The sequence below is a fragment of the Gorilla gorilla genome, chromosome 6 (genome assembly GCF_029281585.2).
Source record: "Gorilla gorilla gorilla isolate KB3781 chromosome 6, NHGRI_mGorGor1-v2.1_pri, whole genome shotgun sequence".
NCBI lineage: Eukaryota > Metazoa > Chordata > Mammalia > Primates > Hominidae > Gorilla > Gorilla gorilla.
The window spans coordinates 120,716,403-120,737,023 of record NC_073230.2 but is presented as its reverse complement, the minus strand read 5'-3'; the positions used below and the strand labels follow the sequence as shown (position 1 = coordinate 120,737,023).

Here is a 20,621-nt window from a genome sequence, read left to right as displayed (position 1 = left end):
TATGATACAACAATTCTTTCTAATTAAAATGATTTTGGTTATAATAAGAGAGATGTGAATAGCATTATTTATTGAGCTTTTTAAAGAATGCCAAGATCTACAGGAGACAAGAATAAAAGAGGGAGGATAATGGTATAAATTGAAAAAAAAAATTTATGATGCATTTGACTTAATATCAGTGTCTCAAAGTTGGAAGAGTCCTCAGATTGAAGAATGGACACCTGTTAGGTAATGGGCAGAAAGTACATTTGATAGCAGATCCTCAGGCTTCAAGCCCAAGTACCATTTCAACAGCCACATTTGCTAGATTGGTCCATTATTACCAAAGCCCTGTCTAGCTAATCAGCTTTAAAAAGTTTTTAGAATTCCTGGCCTTTCCTCTTAGAAAAGCCTGTCACTCCTTCAAGTCAACAGATTTATTCCCTCATCACCGATTTCCCCTTCTTCCACACACCAACTAGCATCAATTAAAACAGTAACAATAAGTAGTAATAGTAGTTCAAGTGTCTCCAGCAGAGATTTCATAATGCACAATGATTTGTTCACTAAACATGTCTTGTTTGGAGACTCACAACATTATGCTTTTACTAGAATCCAACTTCCTTTACATTCACTTTTATGTTGACTAAGTTCAGTGAGGACTCATGTGCTTTATAATGTGGTGAAGAAGTAGCTTTGGATGCTTATCACTATGCTTTTAAAATGCCAGCCTGGGCCAGGATCAGTGGCTCATGCCTGATCCCAATGGCATCAGCACTTTGGGAGGCCGAGGCAGGTGGATCACTTGAGGTCAGGAGTTCGAGACTAGCCTGGGCATCATGGCAAAACCCCATCTCTACTAAAAATTCTTAGCTGGGTGTGGTGATGCACACCTGTAATCCCAGCTACTCAGGAGGCTGAGGCAGGAGAATCACTTGAACTCGGAAGGCGGAGGTTGCAGTCAGCTGAGATTGCACCACCGCACTCCAGCCTGGGTGACAGAGTGAGACTCTGTCTGAAAATAAAATAGCCAACATAATGTGTCCAGGTAAGTAAAAGTTGAGTTTTTGTTAAAAACATTTTAGAGATATTTCCTAAGATCTAAATACTTCTTAGGAAACAAAATATTTTCAATAAGCATGTTTCTGTAATAATAATTTGAAATAAAATCTCTTATTTGTCCCTTTATGTTTTGGACATAAACTGGAAACATTTGAAGTCCAACGCATAGGAAATGCAGAATAACATCTTAAAAATAAAGAGCCTTTTTATTTACCCTCTTTCCCATTCTTTTACATTGCTTTTACTCATCCTTACCTTTATGTCTTAGAGATTTTTGCTTTTTTTTTAATTTTTTTTTTAGACGGAGTCTTTCTCTGTCACCAGGCTGCAGTGCAGTGGCATGATCTTGGCTCACTGCAGCCTCCGCCTCCTGGGTTCAAGCGATTCTCCTGCCTCAGCCTCCCAAGTAGCTGGGATTACAGGTGTGTGCCACCACACCCAGCTAATTTTTGTATTTTTGGTAGAGATGGGGTTTCACCATGTTGGCCAGGATGGTTTCAATCTCTTGACCTTGTGATCTGTCCACCTCGGCCTCCCAAAGTGCTGGGATTACAGGCATGAGCCACCGTGCCCAGATGAGACTTTTTTCTTTAGAGCAAAATAGCTTTGAAATTTAAAATGAAAGAAACTATCCTTTGAATATCAATCGGCCAAGTTAAAAAATGGATTAATCTGTTGCGTATTTTTAATATTTTTTAGTTGAACAGGCTGATTGTTCATTGACATTTAAACTAACAAAAAATCATAAAAAGTAAAGAAATATGAATCAGGGATAAAAACCCAAGATACCAACTTATCCAGTAATTGCTAGGAAATGACTGACACTGTCACTGAGCCACCTTACTTCATTTTTAGAGATATTTACATGGAAAAATGCATCTGTTCTCTTGGCTCCAGACATGGAACTTTAGCAGAGTAAAAGGCAGATAATTGTAGGCCAGATTGTTGAGGAACTATCCATACCTGTACTCTTTTTTTACAGAACTTCTATAAGACTGAACTGAACAAGGAGGAGATGTATATACGCTACATTCACAAACTCTATGATCTGCATCTCAAAGCACAGAACTTTACAGGTAATTCTGTCTTTTGGCTCAGATTGGGAAGGGAGCTGATGTATTAATCATGATCATTCCTCCGCTTTTTATAATTAGAGTGGAAAGACTCAAACATTTCTACTTTAAAATTAAAATTTATTTTTAATTGGATATATATTTCTGCAGATTCTATATATATCATATACATGATACATACATGTAGGTTGTTTGACTATTTCTCTTTGCATACTTTTTCAGAGGTTGCTCTGGGGATTACAAAATACATACATAACTTCTTACAGTCTGCTTATAGTTAGGATTTTACCACTTCAAGTTTGTATTAGTCTGTTTTCACACTGCTGGTAAAGACATACCTGAGACTCGGTAATTTATAAAGAAAAAGAGGTTTAATTGACTTACAGTTCCACGTGGCTGGGGAGGCCTCACAATCATGGTGAAAGGCAAAAGGCACATCTTACATGGCGGCAGACAAGAGAGAGTTTGTGTAGGGAAACTCTCCCTTATAAAAGCATCAGATCTCGTGACACTTATTCACTATTATGAGAGCAGCATGGGAAAGACCCTCCCCCATGATTCAATTACCTCCCACCTCGTCCCTCCCATGACACATGGGAGTTGTGGGAGCTACAATTGAAGATGAGATTTGGGTGGGGACACAGCCAAACCATGTCAAAGTGAAATGTGGGAATTTTACAACTATATAGGTCTCATTATCCTCCCCACTGTATGTTGTAGTTGCCCCATGTATTACATCTACATACATTGAAAGTCCCATCAGATGGTGTCATAATTTTTGCCTTTCAATAGTCAGACCTATTTTAATGAATTTAAGAGGATAAAAATACTTTATTTACTCAGATGTTTACCATTTCTATTATTCTTTCTTCATTCATGAAGTTCCCAGGTTCCTTCTGTTATAATATTTTTGTTGAGCCTGAAGATCTTGTTTTAGTATTTCTTTTAAAGCAGATCCAGTGGTGAAGAATCTTCTAAGTTTTCCTTCATCTAAGAATGTCTTTATTTCACCTTCATCCCTGAAGGATATGTTTACTGGATACAGTATTGTAGGTGAACAGTTCTTTTGTTTCAGTACTTTAAAAATATAATTCCACTGTGTTCTGACCTTCATGGTGTCTAGCAAGAAATATGCAGTCATTTAAATTACTCAACTACAAGGCCAGACGTGGTGGCTCATGCCTGTAATCCCAGCACTTAGGGAGGCCAAGGCAGGTGGATCGCTTGAGCCCAGGAGTTACAGACCAGCCTGGAAAATGTGGCAAAACCCCCGTCTCCACCAAAAATACAAAAAATTAGCCAGTCATGGTGGCACATGTCTGTAGTCCCAGCTACTCGGGAGGCTGAGGTGGATCACTTGAGCCTGGGAGGCAGAGGCTGCAGTGAGCCAAAATTGCACCACTGCACTCCACCCTGGATGACAGAGCCTGACCCTGTCTCAAAAAATAATAAAAAGAAATTACTCACCTACATGAAGTTTATAACTTTTTTCTGGTTGTCTTCAGGACTTTACCTTTGGTTTTCAGTGGTTTGATTATTATATGTATGGGCATAGTTTTCCTGTTTAGTTTAACTTGTTTGGGTTTGCTGAGTTTCTTGGATCTGTACATTTATTTCCTTTACCAAATTCGGGAAGCTTCCAAGCTTTATTTCCTTAAATATATTTCTCTACCAGTTCTTCTCCTCGTTTTGAGGACTGTAATGGCATGAATGTTGGGCCTTTTGGTGTTGTACCATAGGTTCCTGGAACTCTGTTCATTTTTGTTCAACTTGTCTTCTTCCTTTGTTTTCAGATCACTAATGTCTATTGAGTTAAGTCCACTGATTTTCTTCTGTTGCTTCATTCAGCTATTGAGCCTTTCCAGTGAGACGTTTATTTTTGTTATTGTATTATTCACTTCTAAAATTTCCATGTAGTTATTTTCTTTTTACAGCTTCAATTTCTTTGCAAAGAATGTCTATCTTTTTATTTATTCAAAAATGTTCACCTTTACTTCATGGAGCATGGTTATAATAACTGCTTCATAGTCTTTGTCTATAATTCTAACATCTGCATCAAATTGGGGTTGGCATCTTTTCATTGCTTTTGCCCTTTGAGAGTTGTTTAGTTTTTTAAAAGTCAGATAATTTTGGATTATATTCTAGACCTTTTGAATATTATGTTATAGGACTCTGGAGTCTGTTAAAATCTTTAGGAAGACATTAATTTTTTGAATTTTAACAGACAGAAGTCCTTGTTATATTGATCCATTGGTTTGTTCTACACTTGTGCACCTTGGAGATGAGTCTGACTTCATATGCAGAATTTAGTATCCCTTTCTTGAGCTCCCTCCCCTCTGTGATCCTCCCCATTCTTCCTTTCTCCCAAGAACTTCCTTTCCTAGTACTCTGGCTATATAGCCAAGGCTTGATCCTCTCTCTTCGTGCGATGATGCACTCCCTGCAATTGGTCTCTCTGTGGGCAAAGCAGTCAAAGAAAAGAACTGATAGAAGGCACTACTGCCACTGCCCCCACTGCCACCCCTACAGTGTGCAGCTTTGTTTCTGAGATTCAGAGTGAGGCCAGAAATGTCTACAGCGCTTCACCCCACAAGGGATCTTCTACCCAGTACTCCGACTAAAGGGATTTTTCTTGGAGCTTTTTCTGTCTGTTCCCATTTGCAGTTCCAGGAAACAGGGAAGTCTAAGCCGGGAGATGTGGAAGGCAAAAAACTAAAACAGAATTAACTGTGGTATGGTCATTCTTTGAGTATTCGTTTTTTTCCTCAGTCCACCTGCTCTTACTTTTCAGAGTCCTCCAATAGTTGTGTTATATAGTCTCTCCAGGCTGTTTAGTTGTAATCAGTGGGAGAGATAGGGTGGAATGCATGTACTCCATCTTAAGCAGAACCTTTTAATTAGATTTGGGAACCTCAAATCTTGGTCTTCTGCCACATTGTTCTTCCAAGGAACTCCTGAATCATGGCTCCTCCCCAGCTTTAAAAGAGTAAGGGAATCCTTTATGAAATGGTACTTCTGTTCCCAGAATTTACTCATTCCTCTAGCTGAGGTTCCACTGTCTCAATTAGTAGCATCACTGTTTACTCAGTCAGAAGACCCTGATGTATCTTTGACTTTTCTAGCCTCCCTCAAATAATCATTCATGAAGTTCTATTAATTCTGTTTCCTAGAAATCTTTCAAAACCATTTCCTTTTCACTGTTCCCACCTTTACTGCCTCAGTTAGACCATCATTTCTCACCTGTCTGCCTCTGAACTGTCACCAGAGTTATTCTTTGGAACAGGAGTCAACAAACTGCAACCTACAGGCTAGCTACCTTATTTTGTAAGGGAAGTTTTATAACAGCTCACCCGTGCCCACTTATTTGTGTATTGTGTATTTCTGCTTTTGCGCCACAGTGGCAGAACTGGGTAGTGGAGACAAAGACCACAGCCTAAATTATTTACGGTCTGGCCCTTTAAGAAAAGTTTGCCAACTCCTTCCCTAGATATCACTCTGTTGTCAGTGTATGTGTTCTACAAAATAAACTTCAAATTCTTTATTCAAGATCTGTTGTAATTGAACCAACGCTTGTCTGTTCAGCTTCATCTTACCACTTGTACCACATACCCTCCTTTCATCCTTCAGGATCAGCTCCTTCACCCTCTTTTCCATGCAGCCATCCCCCTCCTGAAGTTCTTTTTCTTCTCTTTCTCTCACCGTCTCCATGCCCCACAATCCTTCTCCCATAGGCTAAGTGATTTTCCCATCTCTTTTTTCCCATTGCATTTTTTTCACATTTTTTTGTTTTGTTTTGCTTGTGAGACAGAGTCTCACTCTGTCGCCCAGGCTGGAGTGCAATGGTGCAATCTCGGCCCACTGCAACTTCACCTCCCAGGTTCAAGCGATTCTCCTGCCTCAGACTCCTGAGCAGCTGAGATTACAGGTGCCTGCCACCATGCCCAGCTAAAGTTTTTTGTATTTTTAGTAGGGACGGGGTTTCACCACGTTGGCCAGGCCAATCTTGAACTTCTGTCCTCAGGTGATCCACCTGCCTCAGCCTCCGAAAGTGCTGGGATTATAGGTGTGAGCTACCACGTCCAGCCCCAGATTTCTATTAAAGTACCTATCAAACTGTTTTTTATTAATAATTGCATATTATATGGTTATATATTATATATTGTGTATGTACATGCATGCATGTATATATGGATAATCTTCAGTTAAGGAGTCCCTTGAGGACAGTAATCTTTTCTTTTCTTTTCTTTTCTTTTTGAGACAAGGTTTGACTCTGTCACCCAGGCTGGAATGTAGTGGCACGATCTGGGCTCACTGCAGCCTCTGCTTCCCAAGCCCAAGCGATCCTCCCACCTCAGCCTCCCAAGTAGTTGGGACCACAGGCACATGCCACCACAGCCAGCTAATTTTTTTCTTTTTTTTTTTTTTTTTTTTTTAGTAGGGACAGGGTTTTGCCATATTGCCCAGGCTAGTCTCGAACTCCTGAGCTCAGAAGATCCACCTGCTTTGGCCTTCCAAAGTGCTGGGATTACAGGTGTGAGCTACCGCACCTGGCTCACAGTGATGTTTTTCTTATCTTTAGTCTTCTCAGTTCTTAGAATAGTGCCTAGCAATGTGAGATTTAAATAAATGCATCACAAATTAATGTACCCTTTAATTAAATATTAACACCTGATAAGCAGATTTTCTTTCTCAATATTGGTAATTCTCGATTCAAAAAGAAAAAAAACAGTAAACTTTTTGAAAATTTTTAAAGTTCATAAAAAGAGAAATGCGGGAGGTAAGTGAGGATAAGCTACTCTAGATATATAACAGATATATTTTGGTTCTCTGAAATAAAGTCCAAATTTGTCTGATTATATTTCAAAACTGGGTAAATCTTTTTTCTTTAATTTGTTTACTCAACTTGCAGTCTTTATGTTCCCCAAAGTCATAAGAAATCAGTTCTTTTCCCATGTAACATTTTATTCTCCTCTCTTCTATCTTCATTTCTGTTCTTGGAGACAGTGAAATTGACAGGGAACTTTTCTATCTTTCTAGGATTCTGTTTAAGTGACTTAACCCTTTTCCAGCCTTTTGTGACAGCAGCCTCCATGCCTAACTCATCTCTACTCTTCTCTCTTATTTCTTTTTGCATATTGGTGTCCTTGTAATACACTTCTCAAAATGGTAGAATGGTATTAATAAAAATTTACTACTGCTTCCTCTAGACACAGTTTTTCTCAGATATGTGTTGTCATTTTCCCAAATCAAATTCTGAAACAGGTGTAATTTGTCTTCACATCTTTTCCATGCCATCGCTCAGTCATTTGTCAGTTTCATCTGATTGCCTGCCAGTGCCTTCTTTTCCCAGGCTTTCCCAGGGGCACCTGACCCACACCTGGCATTCCGCCCATCCCAGGACCTTCCAAGGGCAAGATGATTGGGAAAGCATTTGGAGACTGGAGACCTTCATGGCTCTTTTTGTTTTTTGGGGGGTTTTGTTTTTGTTTTTGAGATGGAGTTTCACTCTTGTTGCCCAGGCAGGAGTGCAATGGCGTGATCTCAGCTCACTGCAACCTCCATCTTCTGGGTTCAAGTGATTCACCTGCCTCAGCCTCCTGAGTAGCTGGGATTACAGGTGCCTGCCACCATGCTAGCTAATTTTTTGTATTTTTAGTAGAGACAGGGTTTCACTATGTCGGCCAGGCTGGTCTCGAACTACTGACCTCAGGCAATCCACCTGCCTTGGCCTCCCAAAGTGCTGGGATTACAGGTATGAACCACTGCTGGGATTACAGGTATGAACCACTGTGCCTGGCCTCTTTTTGTTTTTTAATTGTGCATAACATAAAATTTACCATCTTAACCATTTTTAAGTGTACAGTTCAGTGGTATTAAGTATAGTCACATTGTCATGCTACCATTACCACCATCCACCGACAGAACTTTTCTTTTTTTTGAGATGGGGGTCTCACTATATCACCCAGATTGGTCTTGAACTCACATGATCCTCCTGACTCAGCCTCCCAAGTAGCTGGGACTACAGGCGTGTGCCACCACACCTAGCTAATTTTAAAATACATTTTTTTAGAGACGAGGACTCACTGTGTTACCAAGGCTGATCTTGAACTCTTGGCCTCAGCCTCCTGAGTACCTGAGACTACAGGTGCAGAACTTTTCTCATCTTCCCAAACTGAAACTCTGTACCCATTAAACACTAACTCCCCATTCCTCTTACCCCTGGCAACAACTATTCTACTTTCTGTCTCCGTAAATTTGACTTTCATCGCCCTTGAAGTCATCACTGCCTGTGGACAGCTGTGGGAAGGACATTCCTCAGTCTTCCTAATCCTTCGAAATGATCAGTTAGTCTCTGGGGTATTTTCTGAGTAGTCACATGCTGACAGAGACACAAAAGAAATTTGAGTGACAAAGAAGGTAACTCCTGAGCTGGGTCATTAAGAGGAAGTAGGAGTTATTTCAGCAAAGGGGGAAAGAAGGTCTTGCAGGCACAAGCTGTGAGGCCCTTAGGTGTGAATCAGAGAGGTATGTGAGAGGAAGCACAACTTGTTCGGATGACAAGAGCAAAGAGTGTGGATGCAAGAACAAAAATATGCGTAGGGTTTCCTTAGATACTTAGCATTTATTATAATGATACATGGGGAATTAAACATCAGGAAATCATCTCAGGGATGTCAGAGAAAACTAGATGCCTGTTAAAATAACAGCACCCTTCTGAGGATCTGGTTATTATAATTCTTGTGCAATCAAAGTAGTCTTCCATGGCTACCTACGTTATGGTGATTCAGCTCTGTGTCTGTGTCCACCAGTTAACTGACACCCTTTAGTGGCTGCTTTCTCTGTCCATCTCACGTTCAATCCCATAAAGAAAGAGACCAGCAAGAGTGCATGCAACAGAAGGCATCCCTGTCCCCGTCGGGCAGCTTTCTTGTGCCCAGCTGCCTCTGGACCACAATGCATCTTGCTCATTCCTGGAAAGTGGATAATGGGGTCCGGGGGCTCCAACTATGAGGACTGGAGCCTCAGCAGCTACTGAAGCTTCTTAAAAGAGATGGAGGTGGGCTCTTTCATACCTGTACTACATGGAGACCCAGTGAGAAAATGTGGATAGAGAGATTGGTAAGAACCAGATCACAAGCAACCTTCTCTGTCACTGTAGGAGGCCTAAATTTATTGTTTGAGCTACTGAGAGTCATGGACTGGTTTTAACCAGGGAAGCAACATGATCATTTATTTGCATTGAAAGAAGTTCATATTGCTAACTGTGCAAACTGAATGGAGGGGGATAAGAGACTGCTGGCGGATTAGGAAAGCTTTCACAATAATAATTGAACCAGGAGATTGTATAAGCTCACCAAAGGTAATTGAAGAGAAAAAAGACCAGTGCCTGTGATAGGGGCCCTGGCCCTTCTTATTGCAACTATCTTTTTTACATGGAGATGGCCACATCATAGCATTATAACTCAGCATATTACTTTAGGGCTTTATGTGTAGTTACCCTAAAGGCAAATAAATGAAGAAAAGGAATTACCATTATTGATACCATCTTAAAAGCTATCATTATGTCTTTTGAGAAACCTGAGGTGGAGTTAAATGGATTAATAACATAAGTATTTGTCCATTTTATTCAATTTAGTAATTGAGGAGGCTATTATGACATTATAGGAAAAATTATTATAGTCCTTTATCAGTGACAGTTCTGGTTCCTATTCTTGATCTATTGGGCTATATTTACAGTTCAGGAAAAGGAGAGACCTGCAGAATGGCAAGTATCCTGTCAAATACACTATCTGCCAACCATACTTAAATCCATAGGTCACCTTTTCCACTTATGTGTATATGGAAAATCACCCCTTGTTTCTGCAGGAAATCCAACCATGCCAAGCATGTAATGATATCAGTATTCTTTTTCAGAAGATTTGTGGGGCCATCTGGGGCAAGGCAGTCATATCACACAGCCTGCAACGGTTCCTTCTCTCTCACACACACAAATACACCCACACACCCACACACTCCCCCCACTCCTCATCCAGCACTTCCACCCTCTCCAATCCCTACCCTGTTGTTAGATTTTTTTCTTTTTCTTTTTTTTTTTTTTTTTTTTTGGTCTTCACTCAGCTCCTCTCTGGCTTCTTTGCCCCTTGTAAATTCTGCCTCCACTCTGAACCCCCTCCTCACCAGTTTCGATTTTTCAGCCCTTTATTATCCCAAAGAATTTGCCATTTTTTATTTCCTAAGCCTGCCCTTTGGGGGATGTTCATAGTCCCCAAGGAACTTACTAGTGAACTCTCTCAGCAAACAAAGGCCTGTCTCCCCACATCTTTGAACCAGCAACAGCATGATATCCTTACACGTTTTTATTATGCTGTAGCATACAGACATTTTCGGGAAAACAAAAACAAAAGACAAAAACAGAAACGAAAATACAGGAAACAAAAGATGAAATACAGATCTCTGATTAGTCCAAGCCCATCATCCAGGGGAAGTCCTCGTTCATTACCCTACTGATGCACATATTCTGGACATTTTTCTGCTATATCACGAAATTTAGAAAATAGTATTTTTTCCCCCAGTTTGTCGGAAACTGGCCACATTTGAGGGAATGTGGTTTGGGGTCCTGTCTCAATCATTGTCTTCTCACGTGACTTGCAGAAGCTGCATATACCCTCCTCTTATATGACGAGCTACTGGAATGGTCTGATCGGCCCCTCAGGGAGTTCCTGACCTACCCCATGCAAACAGAATGGCAGCGCAAAGAGCACCTGCACCTCACCATCATCCAGAACTTTGACAGAGGCAAAGTAAGTGGCCCTGCCCTGCCCGGGGTCCCTCCTGGGGTGATGGTGTTGATGTCCCTTTCCCTTTCATTTCTAGTTTATGAATGCCCACCTCCTTGAGCAGGGATCCTCACATTTTAATGTATATTAGAAACACCCAAAAGCTTGTTAAAATGTAGATTCCTAGGCGCCACTCCTAGCCATTCTGATTCATTTTGATTCTGAATGAGCCATTCTGATTCGTGCCTTGTCTGGCATGAGGCTGGGGAATCTGTGATTTTAACAAGGACCCTAGGAGAGTCCAATGTGCATGACCTTTTCATTACACTTTGATAAACACCGATTTAGAGATTTTGATCCCCAGTAACATAGTCCATTCGTGGCTGCTTTAGCAAAATACCCTAGACTGGGTAGCTTATAAACAACAGAAATTTATTTTTCACATTTCTGAAGGCTGAGAAGTTCAAGATCAAGGCCCTGGCAGATACAGTGTCTGGTGAGGGCCATCTTGCTGTATCTTCACATGGTGAAAGGGGCTGGCTAACTCTCTGGGGCCTCTTTTATAAGGGCACTAATGCCAATCATGAGGGCTCTACCCTCATGACCTAATCACTTCCAAAGACCCCATTTCCTAATACCATCACCCTGGGGGTTAGGATTTCAACATATGAATTTGTCAGAGACCCAAACGGGCAGACCATAGCACGCAGATATTGTATTCTCTGAAAAACCATTATCACCCTTCACACTCTCCCGAAATTGGCAGGCATTCTGCTCCATTATACTTTAAGGTAAAATATATGAAACTTAATTTGTTTAAAGAATTTTGTGGCATCCCATCATATACTTAAGAGATGCCTTGGGGTGTTGAAAAAACCTCACTGACTTCATAAAGCAATTCAGTACATCACCTCCCTCCGCTTCCTACCCCTCTTCAAGGGCTTGTAGTACTCTTTTAAAAAATTCATGAATCTGACCGCCATTGTTTATTGGATTTGAACACTTGGATGCTTTGGTGGTACATGTCTTAGACTCAAATTTACCTTCCAGATTGCAAAGGTTAAACAGAAAATTAAAATACAACCAATGGCTGTAATTCTTTTACAAAATATAATTGGGTACACATAAAAATTTGATGCAAGGAAATTGCTTCTTCCACATCTTCCTTTATTATTTATCTAGCTACACTGACATATCATTACATGAATACCAAAAGAAATGTTTTTGTGCCCTCCTGCTGTAAAGTTTCCACCTGTGGGATAAGGTGGTGCAAACTCTCTGAATTCATTTATTGGTCCATCCCCAGGAGTTTGTGCTAGATCAGGGGTTGCAAACTATGGTCCACAGGTCAAATGGCTCACTGTCTGTTTCTGTACAGCCCCAAAGCTACAAATCTCTTTTACGTTTTTAAATGGTTGAAAGAAATCAAAGGAATCATAACATTTTGGGACATGTGAAAATGATATGAAATGCACATTTTAGTGGCCCTAAATTCTTATTGGAACACAGCCATGCTTAATTGTGTCTATGGCTGCTTTGGTGCTATAACAGCAGAATTGAGTACAGCAGAGTTGTGACAAAAACTAAATGGTCCTCAAAGACTAAAGTTTTGACTTTCTGGCCTTTTGCAGAAAATGTTTGCTGACACCTATACTAGATTAAAGAATTTTTACATTTCTGCTGAGAGTAACCAACTTGGTTAGACCTCTCACAATTTGCAAGCACAACTAAGCCAAGCAAGGAATCCAGGGTACCAGTCACAGATAATTGGGCCTTAGGGGTCAGTGGTAATTCTCTCCTCTGCACTGAGGGCCTGTTTATATCCATCTACTCGGCCATTGTGGAACTGTAGTCATTTCAAGATGATTCTGGAATGACACCAGAAAATATAGTTCATGTACCATATATTAATGACTGTTGTGGTAGATTATCGTTTCCAGCATTCAAAGGATTTTTAATAATTTACATTCCAATTACATGGTGTTTTCAAGCTTGAAGTCTCAAGGTGTTTTATAAAGATTAAGAAGCAGATGGGCACGGTGGCTCACGCCTGTAACCCCAGCACTCTGGGAGGCCGAGGCGGGTGGGTCATGGGGTCAGGAGATCAAGACCATTCTGGCCAACATGGTGAAACCCCATCTCTACAAAAAATACAAGAATTAGCTGGGTGTGGTGGTGTGTGCCTGTAATCCCAGCTACTCGGGAGGCTGAAGCAGGAGAATCGCTTGAACTAGGGAGGCGGAGGTTGCAGTGAGCCAAGATGAGGCCACTGCACTCCAGCCTGGTGACAGAGTGAGACTCCATCTCAAAAAAAAAAAAAAAAAAAAAAAAGATTAAGGAGTAAGGCTTGGTGCTCTGAAAGCACTCATGTTCTGACTTTTGGGTAGAAGTAAGTGGATATTGTCAGATGGTTCCATTGATCTCATTCATTTGTCCACAGTGTTGGGAGAATGGCATTATCTTGTGCCGGAAGATTGCAGAGCAGTATGAGAGTTATTATGACTACAGAAACCTGAGCAAGATGCGGGTAAGGTGCCTGGATGCATCCTGATCAGGCCATAGCCTCCCTTTGTGATTAGCTTTCCAGTGTGGTTCTATGAAATTAACTTTGTGGTCTTGCAGAAACCTTTTTTAAGATAAATCCTCTGAAGCATACTTAGCTATTTATATAGAGAAATAGCAAATTGATTTGTGTAATGCTTTTATTTAATATAAAAAAGTGAGCACTTGATCTGTTTTAAATACCACATATGAAATATACAATCTAATCCAGGTTAACACTTTTAGTTTATTGTGGAAAATCTCCACCCTGTTTGAAGAGTTTCCACTTACACATAAGTTTCGGTAACAATATACCATTCTTAGTCCCATAATCTGCAAATCTGTAGGAATGGCTGACCTATTTCTAAATAATTTAGGGCCAAATTCTGTAGGTGTCACCTCTCTTTAGCTTCAGCAATGTGTTTTTATTTGCTGGACTTAGATCGACGTTTCAGTACCTACGAGCTCAAGGAGTTGAGTATTCTGTTTCTCTGAACCAAATGTTTCATATCTGCTTTGCTCTTAGGTTCAAACGAGTCCTCCTTGCCCTCCAAGTCCTTACTCTTGAGCAACATGAACGTTTGTGTCATCTTGTAATACACAAGATCCTGCTGAGTGCTTCAGTTCTTCAGGGTTTCTAAAATAGGATCATCAGTTTTTATACATTAAAAAAAAGATTACAATATTGCCTTTTAATTTTGAGGTAGCCATTTAAGAGATAATACCATAAACCTGTAACAGCTTATAAAATCCCTTATATCCCAACAAGGAATTTATTCAACTGGCAGGAACTGACTCTGTCCTTTTGGCACAGTATTTCATGTCAGCAGTTCATCGATACTTCTCCTAACATGAAAACGAAAGAGAAAAAGCTTATTTTAACTTCAGTCCATCATGTTGACTCTGGCAGGCACTGCAGTTTTATATGAAAACATTGCTGTTCATCTCTTGGCATCCTGTCCCTGTAACAGAAGCGAGGTGATGATGTTTACTTGTGAGAGCCCTTGGGTGCCATAGTCACTAAGATTTTTATAAACCCAAAGCATTACACTTCATGCCAACTGCTCTTTGGGGTGCTGTTACTAGAGGGGGGATAGAGGGGGAATCTTTAAGTGTAATATTAGTCTTTCTCTGGAAACCCTGGGGATGATAATACCATGAATGGGAAACCATAAGCTTTATATGCTTCATAGTTTCAACATTGTCAGGTGCACTTAAGAGCTTTCAGCCCAGACAGCACTTTGCACTATGGGTCTCCTTTGGTTTGGTTTGTTGTTTTATCCTTGCCCAACCTGTGCAAGATTGCACCTTCCAAATGTCCTGAATTACCATGTGCCAGGTGGAGGCAAACCCACAGGTAAGTACATCTGGCACAAGAATTCTCTAGAAAAGTTTTGCCTCTAATAATTCATGTTAATTTCTACTTGATTGTGAAGAAAATATTTTTCTTGATAGGACTACATGCATAGAAATAATTTTTCTCTGGGGATAACATGTGATAATACACTTGATCCTTTAAAGCAGGGATCAGCAAACTACAGCCTGTGGGCCTAGCAGAATTATGTAGTTGTGAAGAGACGATATGGCCTGCAAAATGTGAAATAGTCTCTGGACATTTATAGAGGAAATTTGCCAATCCCCGACTTAAAGCATCAAAAAGAAAGTCAAACTTTCTTTCCAGCAAACTCAATTAAAATAAAGTTCTCCTTTATGTAAAAGAGAAATCTTATTCTATAAATTTGATAGAACCGAAAGATGAGATAAAATGCTTAGAATGTTTCCTGTGCTTTCTAGATGATGGAAGCCTCTTTGTATGACAAAATTATGGACCAGCAACGTCTTGAACCAGAGTTCTTCAGAGTTGGATTTTATGGAAAAAAATTTCCATTTTTCTTAAGAGTAAGTAATATACTATTTAATTTGCTTTCATAGTTCTCATATAGATATCCCAATCAAGAAAACTAAGATGTTAATGACATTTTATATGACAGGTAATAATATGCATGAGACTTTTTTTAAACTTTTACTTTGCAGACACTATATTAATCTAGAATGCCTTGTTTAAATAATTTCCGAGATAGCAATCAACCCCTTCCTAAATTTGGTATATTTTGTGAGCAATCTTTGATAATTATAGTTTCCCTTGTCTGATACCCACTATTTTAATTCAGTCTGCAATTTCCACCAAGTTAGTGTTAGAAAAAAAATGGTGGGGCACTGCAGGAGGCTTGGAGTTGCAGAGTATCGAAAGCAATGCAGTTTCACATCGTGTGAAAACCCTACCTCCAGCACCATGTAAAGAGTGTTGTTTGGCCATTTTGATGAATTTGTAAAAAGATAAATGTCACCCAGCAAAGAGACCCAATTTATTGCTAGTATAAACTCCATTTCTACAAAGAGAAAACTTGTAGACATTCTAAGACACCTACAAGATAATAAAATATTCAACTCCATTCTTTTCATTTTTCACATTCTGCCAAGTAGTGTCTTCTATGCTTGAATATTTATTGAATACTTCAGTATATACACCTTCCTTGTACAAAAACATTGCTTAAAAGAGCAAATGTAATTCCCCAAGCAACTAAGGAAAGGTATCTGGGATAGTTTTAAAATTGAATCAATTGTTACAACTTTAGTTCTCAATATAGAAATATTTTGATGTTTGTGTTTACCTAAATCTTGCCTGTCAGCACATATGACAGAATACTAGGATGGGTGTACTTGGAGAAGAAGAGAAAGATTTCACTTTATTGTTTAATAATCATTATCTGCCTTTCAGAATGAAAAAGACAGATAGGTAGATCCCAAAATATCCAATACAGGTTCATTTTAGTATCACATGGAACAAATGTTTTCTTTAGTCAGTTGAAATGACCATGCATTTGGGTGCTACACAGACATAATGTGAAATCTCCTTGTTGCATTAAAAGAGACTCCACACAGTGTAGTGGGCGGTCACAAAGCTGACTTTGCAGGTGGGCCTGCCTAAAAGTGGAGGAAATCTTGATTCCTGATCAGAGACAGCAGCAAGTGGGCACAGTGGCACACTGTAATCCCAAAAACTTGGGAGGCTGACATAGGAGTATCACTTGAGCACAGTTCCAGACCACTCTGGACAACAGAGCAAGACCCCCAGAAAATGAAAATTAAAAAATGGCGAAGTCAGAATACATGTTGAATTTAAAAGACTACGTTTTGGAGGTGTAGCTGATCCCAAGCTGTTATGAGCAACCCCCTAAGGACTGCAGATGGCCTGGATCCAGGTTCTGAGTAGAGCAGCAGACAGTCTAGAGCTATAGCCACACAGAGGGCTGGGGATTGCGCAGCAGGGTCTAGACACGACCCTGCCACAGTAGGTCGTCTCCGTCTGTTGGCACAAACAGACATGACACTGTTGGCAGAGTCATGTCTGAAAGATTATAATTAAAAGTATAAAGTTTTAAAAAATTAGAAGTAGTTTAAGAGTCATAATTTTAAAGAGAGTTTAGCAAATTGGAAAACTGCATTAGCAAATAGAATAAATTTTGTTAAAAAGTCAATTAGAATAAATCAATCTTCTATATCATCCTTCTTTTAAAAATAGCTTTCCTGGGTATAAATGGCATTTGCTTCACAATGAAAGAGAAGGGTCCCCCTCTGTTGGTTTCTAAAGGGCACTACACTCTTCAGAATCCTGGAGCCTGACCTTTTTTTTTAAGGAATCAGATTCTAGTCTGTTCTTGGATTTAAAAGCAAACAAATATCAACATTAAAAACATCATTTTGGCCAGGCACAGTGGCTCACACCTCTAATCCCAGCACTTTGGGAGGCCAAGGCAAGAGAATTGCTTGAGGCCAGACGTCTTTTGTTGTTTGATCAATTTCCAAGATAATTTTTAGCACTCAAATACATTTATCCACTTTTATGATCTAAGTAGGGATTTTTCCCCTCATGGAAAACGGGTTATTTAGCTGGGCACGGTAGCTCATGCTTGTAATTGCAGCACTTTGGGAGGCCAAGGCCAGAGGATCACTTGAGCCCAGGGGTTCAAGACCAGCCTGGGCAACATAGTGAGACCCCATCTCTACTAAAAAATTTTAAAAAATTGCCGGGTTTGGTGGCGTGCGCCTGTGGTTCCAGTTTCTTAGGAGGCTGAGGCAGGAGGATTGCTTGAGCTCAGGAGTCAAAGCTTCAGTAAGCTGTGATTGAGCCACTGCACTCCAGCCTGAGTGACAGTGAGACCCTGTCTCCAAAAAAAAAAAAAAAAAAAAAGAAAACAAAACAAAATGGGTTATTCAAAGAATATTAACGCAGAAGTTCTACTTCTATATACATGCTTAAGAAAATTGAAAATATATATTTACACAAATACTTGTATCTGAATCGTCATAGTAGCATTATTCATAATAGCCAAAATGTAGAAACTGCCCAAATGTCTATTAAATGATGAATGGGTAAACAAAACACAGCATATCTATGCAATGATACTCAGCAATAAAAAGAAAGGAAATACTTATATGTGCTACAAAATGGATGAACTTTAAAAATACTATGTTAAGTAAAAGCTAGTCACAAAAGGCCAGCACATTGTATAATTCCATAATAGGCAAATCCATAGAAACAAAAAGTAGTTTTGTGACTGGCTGGAGGAAGAGGAAAATAGGAAATAACTGCTAATGAGTATACGGTTTCTTTTTGACATGATGAAAAGATTCTGAAATTAAATTTTGTTAATGTTTGCACAACTCTATAAATATACTAAAAACCGCTGAATTGCACATTTTTAAAAGGTGGATTTTGTTGTATGTGAATTATATCTCAATAAATCTATGTGTTTTTTTAGAAAAAAAAAGAGTACTGATAAGGAAGATGCTTTATTTCTTGGAGACCCAAATATCAGACCCAAAATTTCATTTTATTTTAAAATGGCTTCTTAATACCATTGAATGCCTGTATTCTTAGAGAAATGCCCCAATTTTTACAAACTGTCATATATAAGCATTGTTTTAAAATATATTTCATTTACTAGGATATTCAAATATTTATTTGGGGGCTCCTGTAATAGGCAGAGAGGGATGTATTGTCTTTTATTTTACCAAGCAAATTAATTATCTTTTGAGTAGAATTTTTAAAATACAGCATCAGAAATTGTAACTTTTATCTATAAAGTTTTATCTAGAATTGTATGGGGTCCACAATTATAGGTAGAGCCTGCCCTAACCTTGTGTTTTTCAAAAGATCATGATTTATTTAGGGGTTTGTGGGGAACCGAGGTAGGTTATCCAGCCCAGTTCCTGCTGTATTTCCTCTACCTGCCTGCAGCTGCCCTTTCCCTGCGGAAGAACTGAGCCTCTGCCCATGACTTGTTTCTCACTCCCTCTCTGTGGCCTGGAGTCCCTCTTTACGGCATTTTACATAAGAACCTCATAGAGCGGAAAAACACAGAAAACCTTGGACCTCAGCTCCTCTAGGCCCCAAACTGATCTCCCCTTAACTTGAAGATCTCCAGGGCCTGAGATCCCACAAGTTTTCCTGGTCTTGGTAGCTCCTAGGTGTTTTTCCTGCATACACTAGGCCATGTTCAGAGTAGAAAGAGCCCAGGGTTTGGACTCAGACCAGAATTTCAATCTAGTACACGTGGACAAAGTATTTCAAGACATTAAGCCATGGCCAGGCGTGGTGGCTCACACCTGTAATCCCAGCACTTTGGGAGGTCGAGACAGGCGGATCACCTGAGGCCAGGAGTTCAAGGCCAGCCTGGCCAACACAGTGAAACCCCATCTCTACTAAAAATGTAAAAATTAGCTGGGCATGGTAGTGCACACCTGTCATTCCAGCTACTCGGGAGGCTGAAGCAGAAGAATTGCTTGAAGTTGGGAGACGGAGGTTGCAGTAAGCTGAGATCATACCACTGCATGCCAGCCGGGGCAACAGAGTGAGACTCCATCTTAAAAAAAAAAAAAGACTTTAAGCCCTGGTTCCCCAATTATAAAATGGGGTGTTGTAGGGGGCACTGACTACCTCTCAAGCTTATATGAGTTAAATAAGACATGCAGTGTGCTTCATCATTGACTGTGCTGAATTACAACTTCATTATCATTAAAATGTCAGAGATCCGTCATATCTAATCCGATCATTCAGGTACTTTTTGGAAACCTTCCCATCTTTCCAGCTGTCTTAACTTACCTCAGAAATAACCTTCACCATTCTTAACTGAAGGAGAGCATCATGAACGGCAGAATACTCACTCACTCTCACACACACACACACACACACACAAAAACAAAAAGCAGACAACAAATTTACTTTTCCTCCAAATTGTGAAATTACCCACATGAATTTGATATGTACTTTATAAAAATAATCTTTACACATGTGCTTATTAACATTTAGAGGGATACAATTGTTTTGTTTTCATACTTTGGTGCTCTGAGAATCCACCTCTTTGCACCTCATGCAAGTGAACTGGGAAGAGTGAGGCATTCTATTGGGCCTTATTAAATGCAGTAGAGAGTGAACTCATGATCTTTATCTGCATTTTTAACAATTGGGCAAACTTTTCAGATTGTTCCAGCGTATTTTTTGTTATAGTGTCTTGGTATGGGGCATGTGGTCACTTACTGCCAGTGTCATGTTTTTTGGCTCTGTCTGTAATCCACTCAGTTATATAGCCCTAATTTCTTTTTTGCTTTCATCTCCAGAATAAGGAGTTTGTGTGTCGAGGGCATGACTACGAGAGGCTGGAAGCCTTCCAACAGAGAATGCTGAACGAGTTCCCCCACGCCATCGCCATGCAGCACGCCAACCAGCCCGATGAGACCATCTTCCAGGCAGAAGCTCAGTGTATCCGCACCTACAAGGGCTGGACTCAGTGAGATTGCACTGGCTCTTAGCTGCAGAGCATTTTCATGCAAGGTTGTTCAGCCACCAGTCCCTTTTCAATAGCCACATCCTTACTGCTCCCTCTTTCCCATCATCTTAATTTTAGCTTAACTCCTTCTGAATAGAACTTAATTGTTCTATTTATTACGATGATGTCAGTTGAAAGAACTCTCTTGAAAGAATTTTTCCCTTTTAATTAAACCTGTTGTATAGCTCAACCCTGCCTTTAAAGCTCTTTTTTAGTGATATTCTTTAGAATAATCTTCCTTTGACATATCCTGTGGAAACTGCTTAAGTTCAAGAAAATCATAGTATTGTGTTTACTGG

General features: G+C 39.8%; 1 protein-coding gene across 7 annotated transcripts in view; it reads left to right on the top strand.

Annotated features, from left to right (window-relative positions):
* DOCK4 (dedicator of cytokinesis 4) overlaps positions 1-20,621 on the top strand; it is a 467,247-nt gene that overhangs the window by 412,972 nt on the left and 33,654 nt on the right. For all 7 annotated transcript variants that reach the window (XM_055347229.2, XM_031012977.3, XM_055347227.2 and 4 more), the window contains 5 exons: positions 2,024-2,117; positions 10,767-10,915; positions 13,332-13,418; positions 15,227-15,331; positions 20,114-20,255. In XM_055347229.2, coding sequence (XP_055203204.1) covers positions 2,024-2,117; positions 10,767-10,915; positions 13,332-13,418; positions 15,227-15,331; positions 20,114-20,255 — 577 coding nt within the window. The remainder of the gene's footprint in view (positions 1-2,023; positions 2,118-10,766; positions 10,916-13,331; positions 13,419-15,226; positions 15,332-20,113; positions 20,256-20,621) is intronic.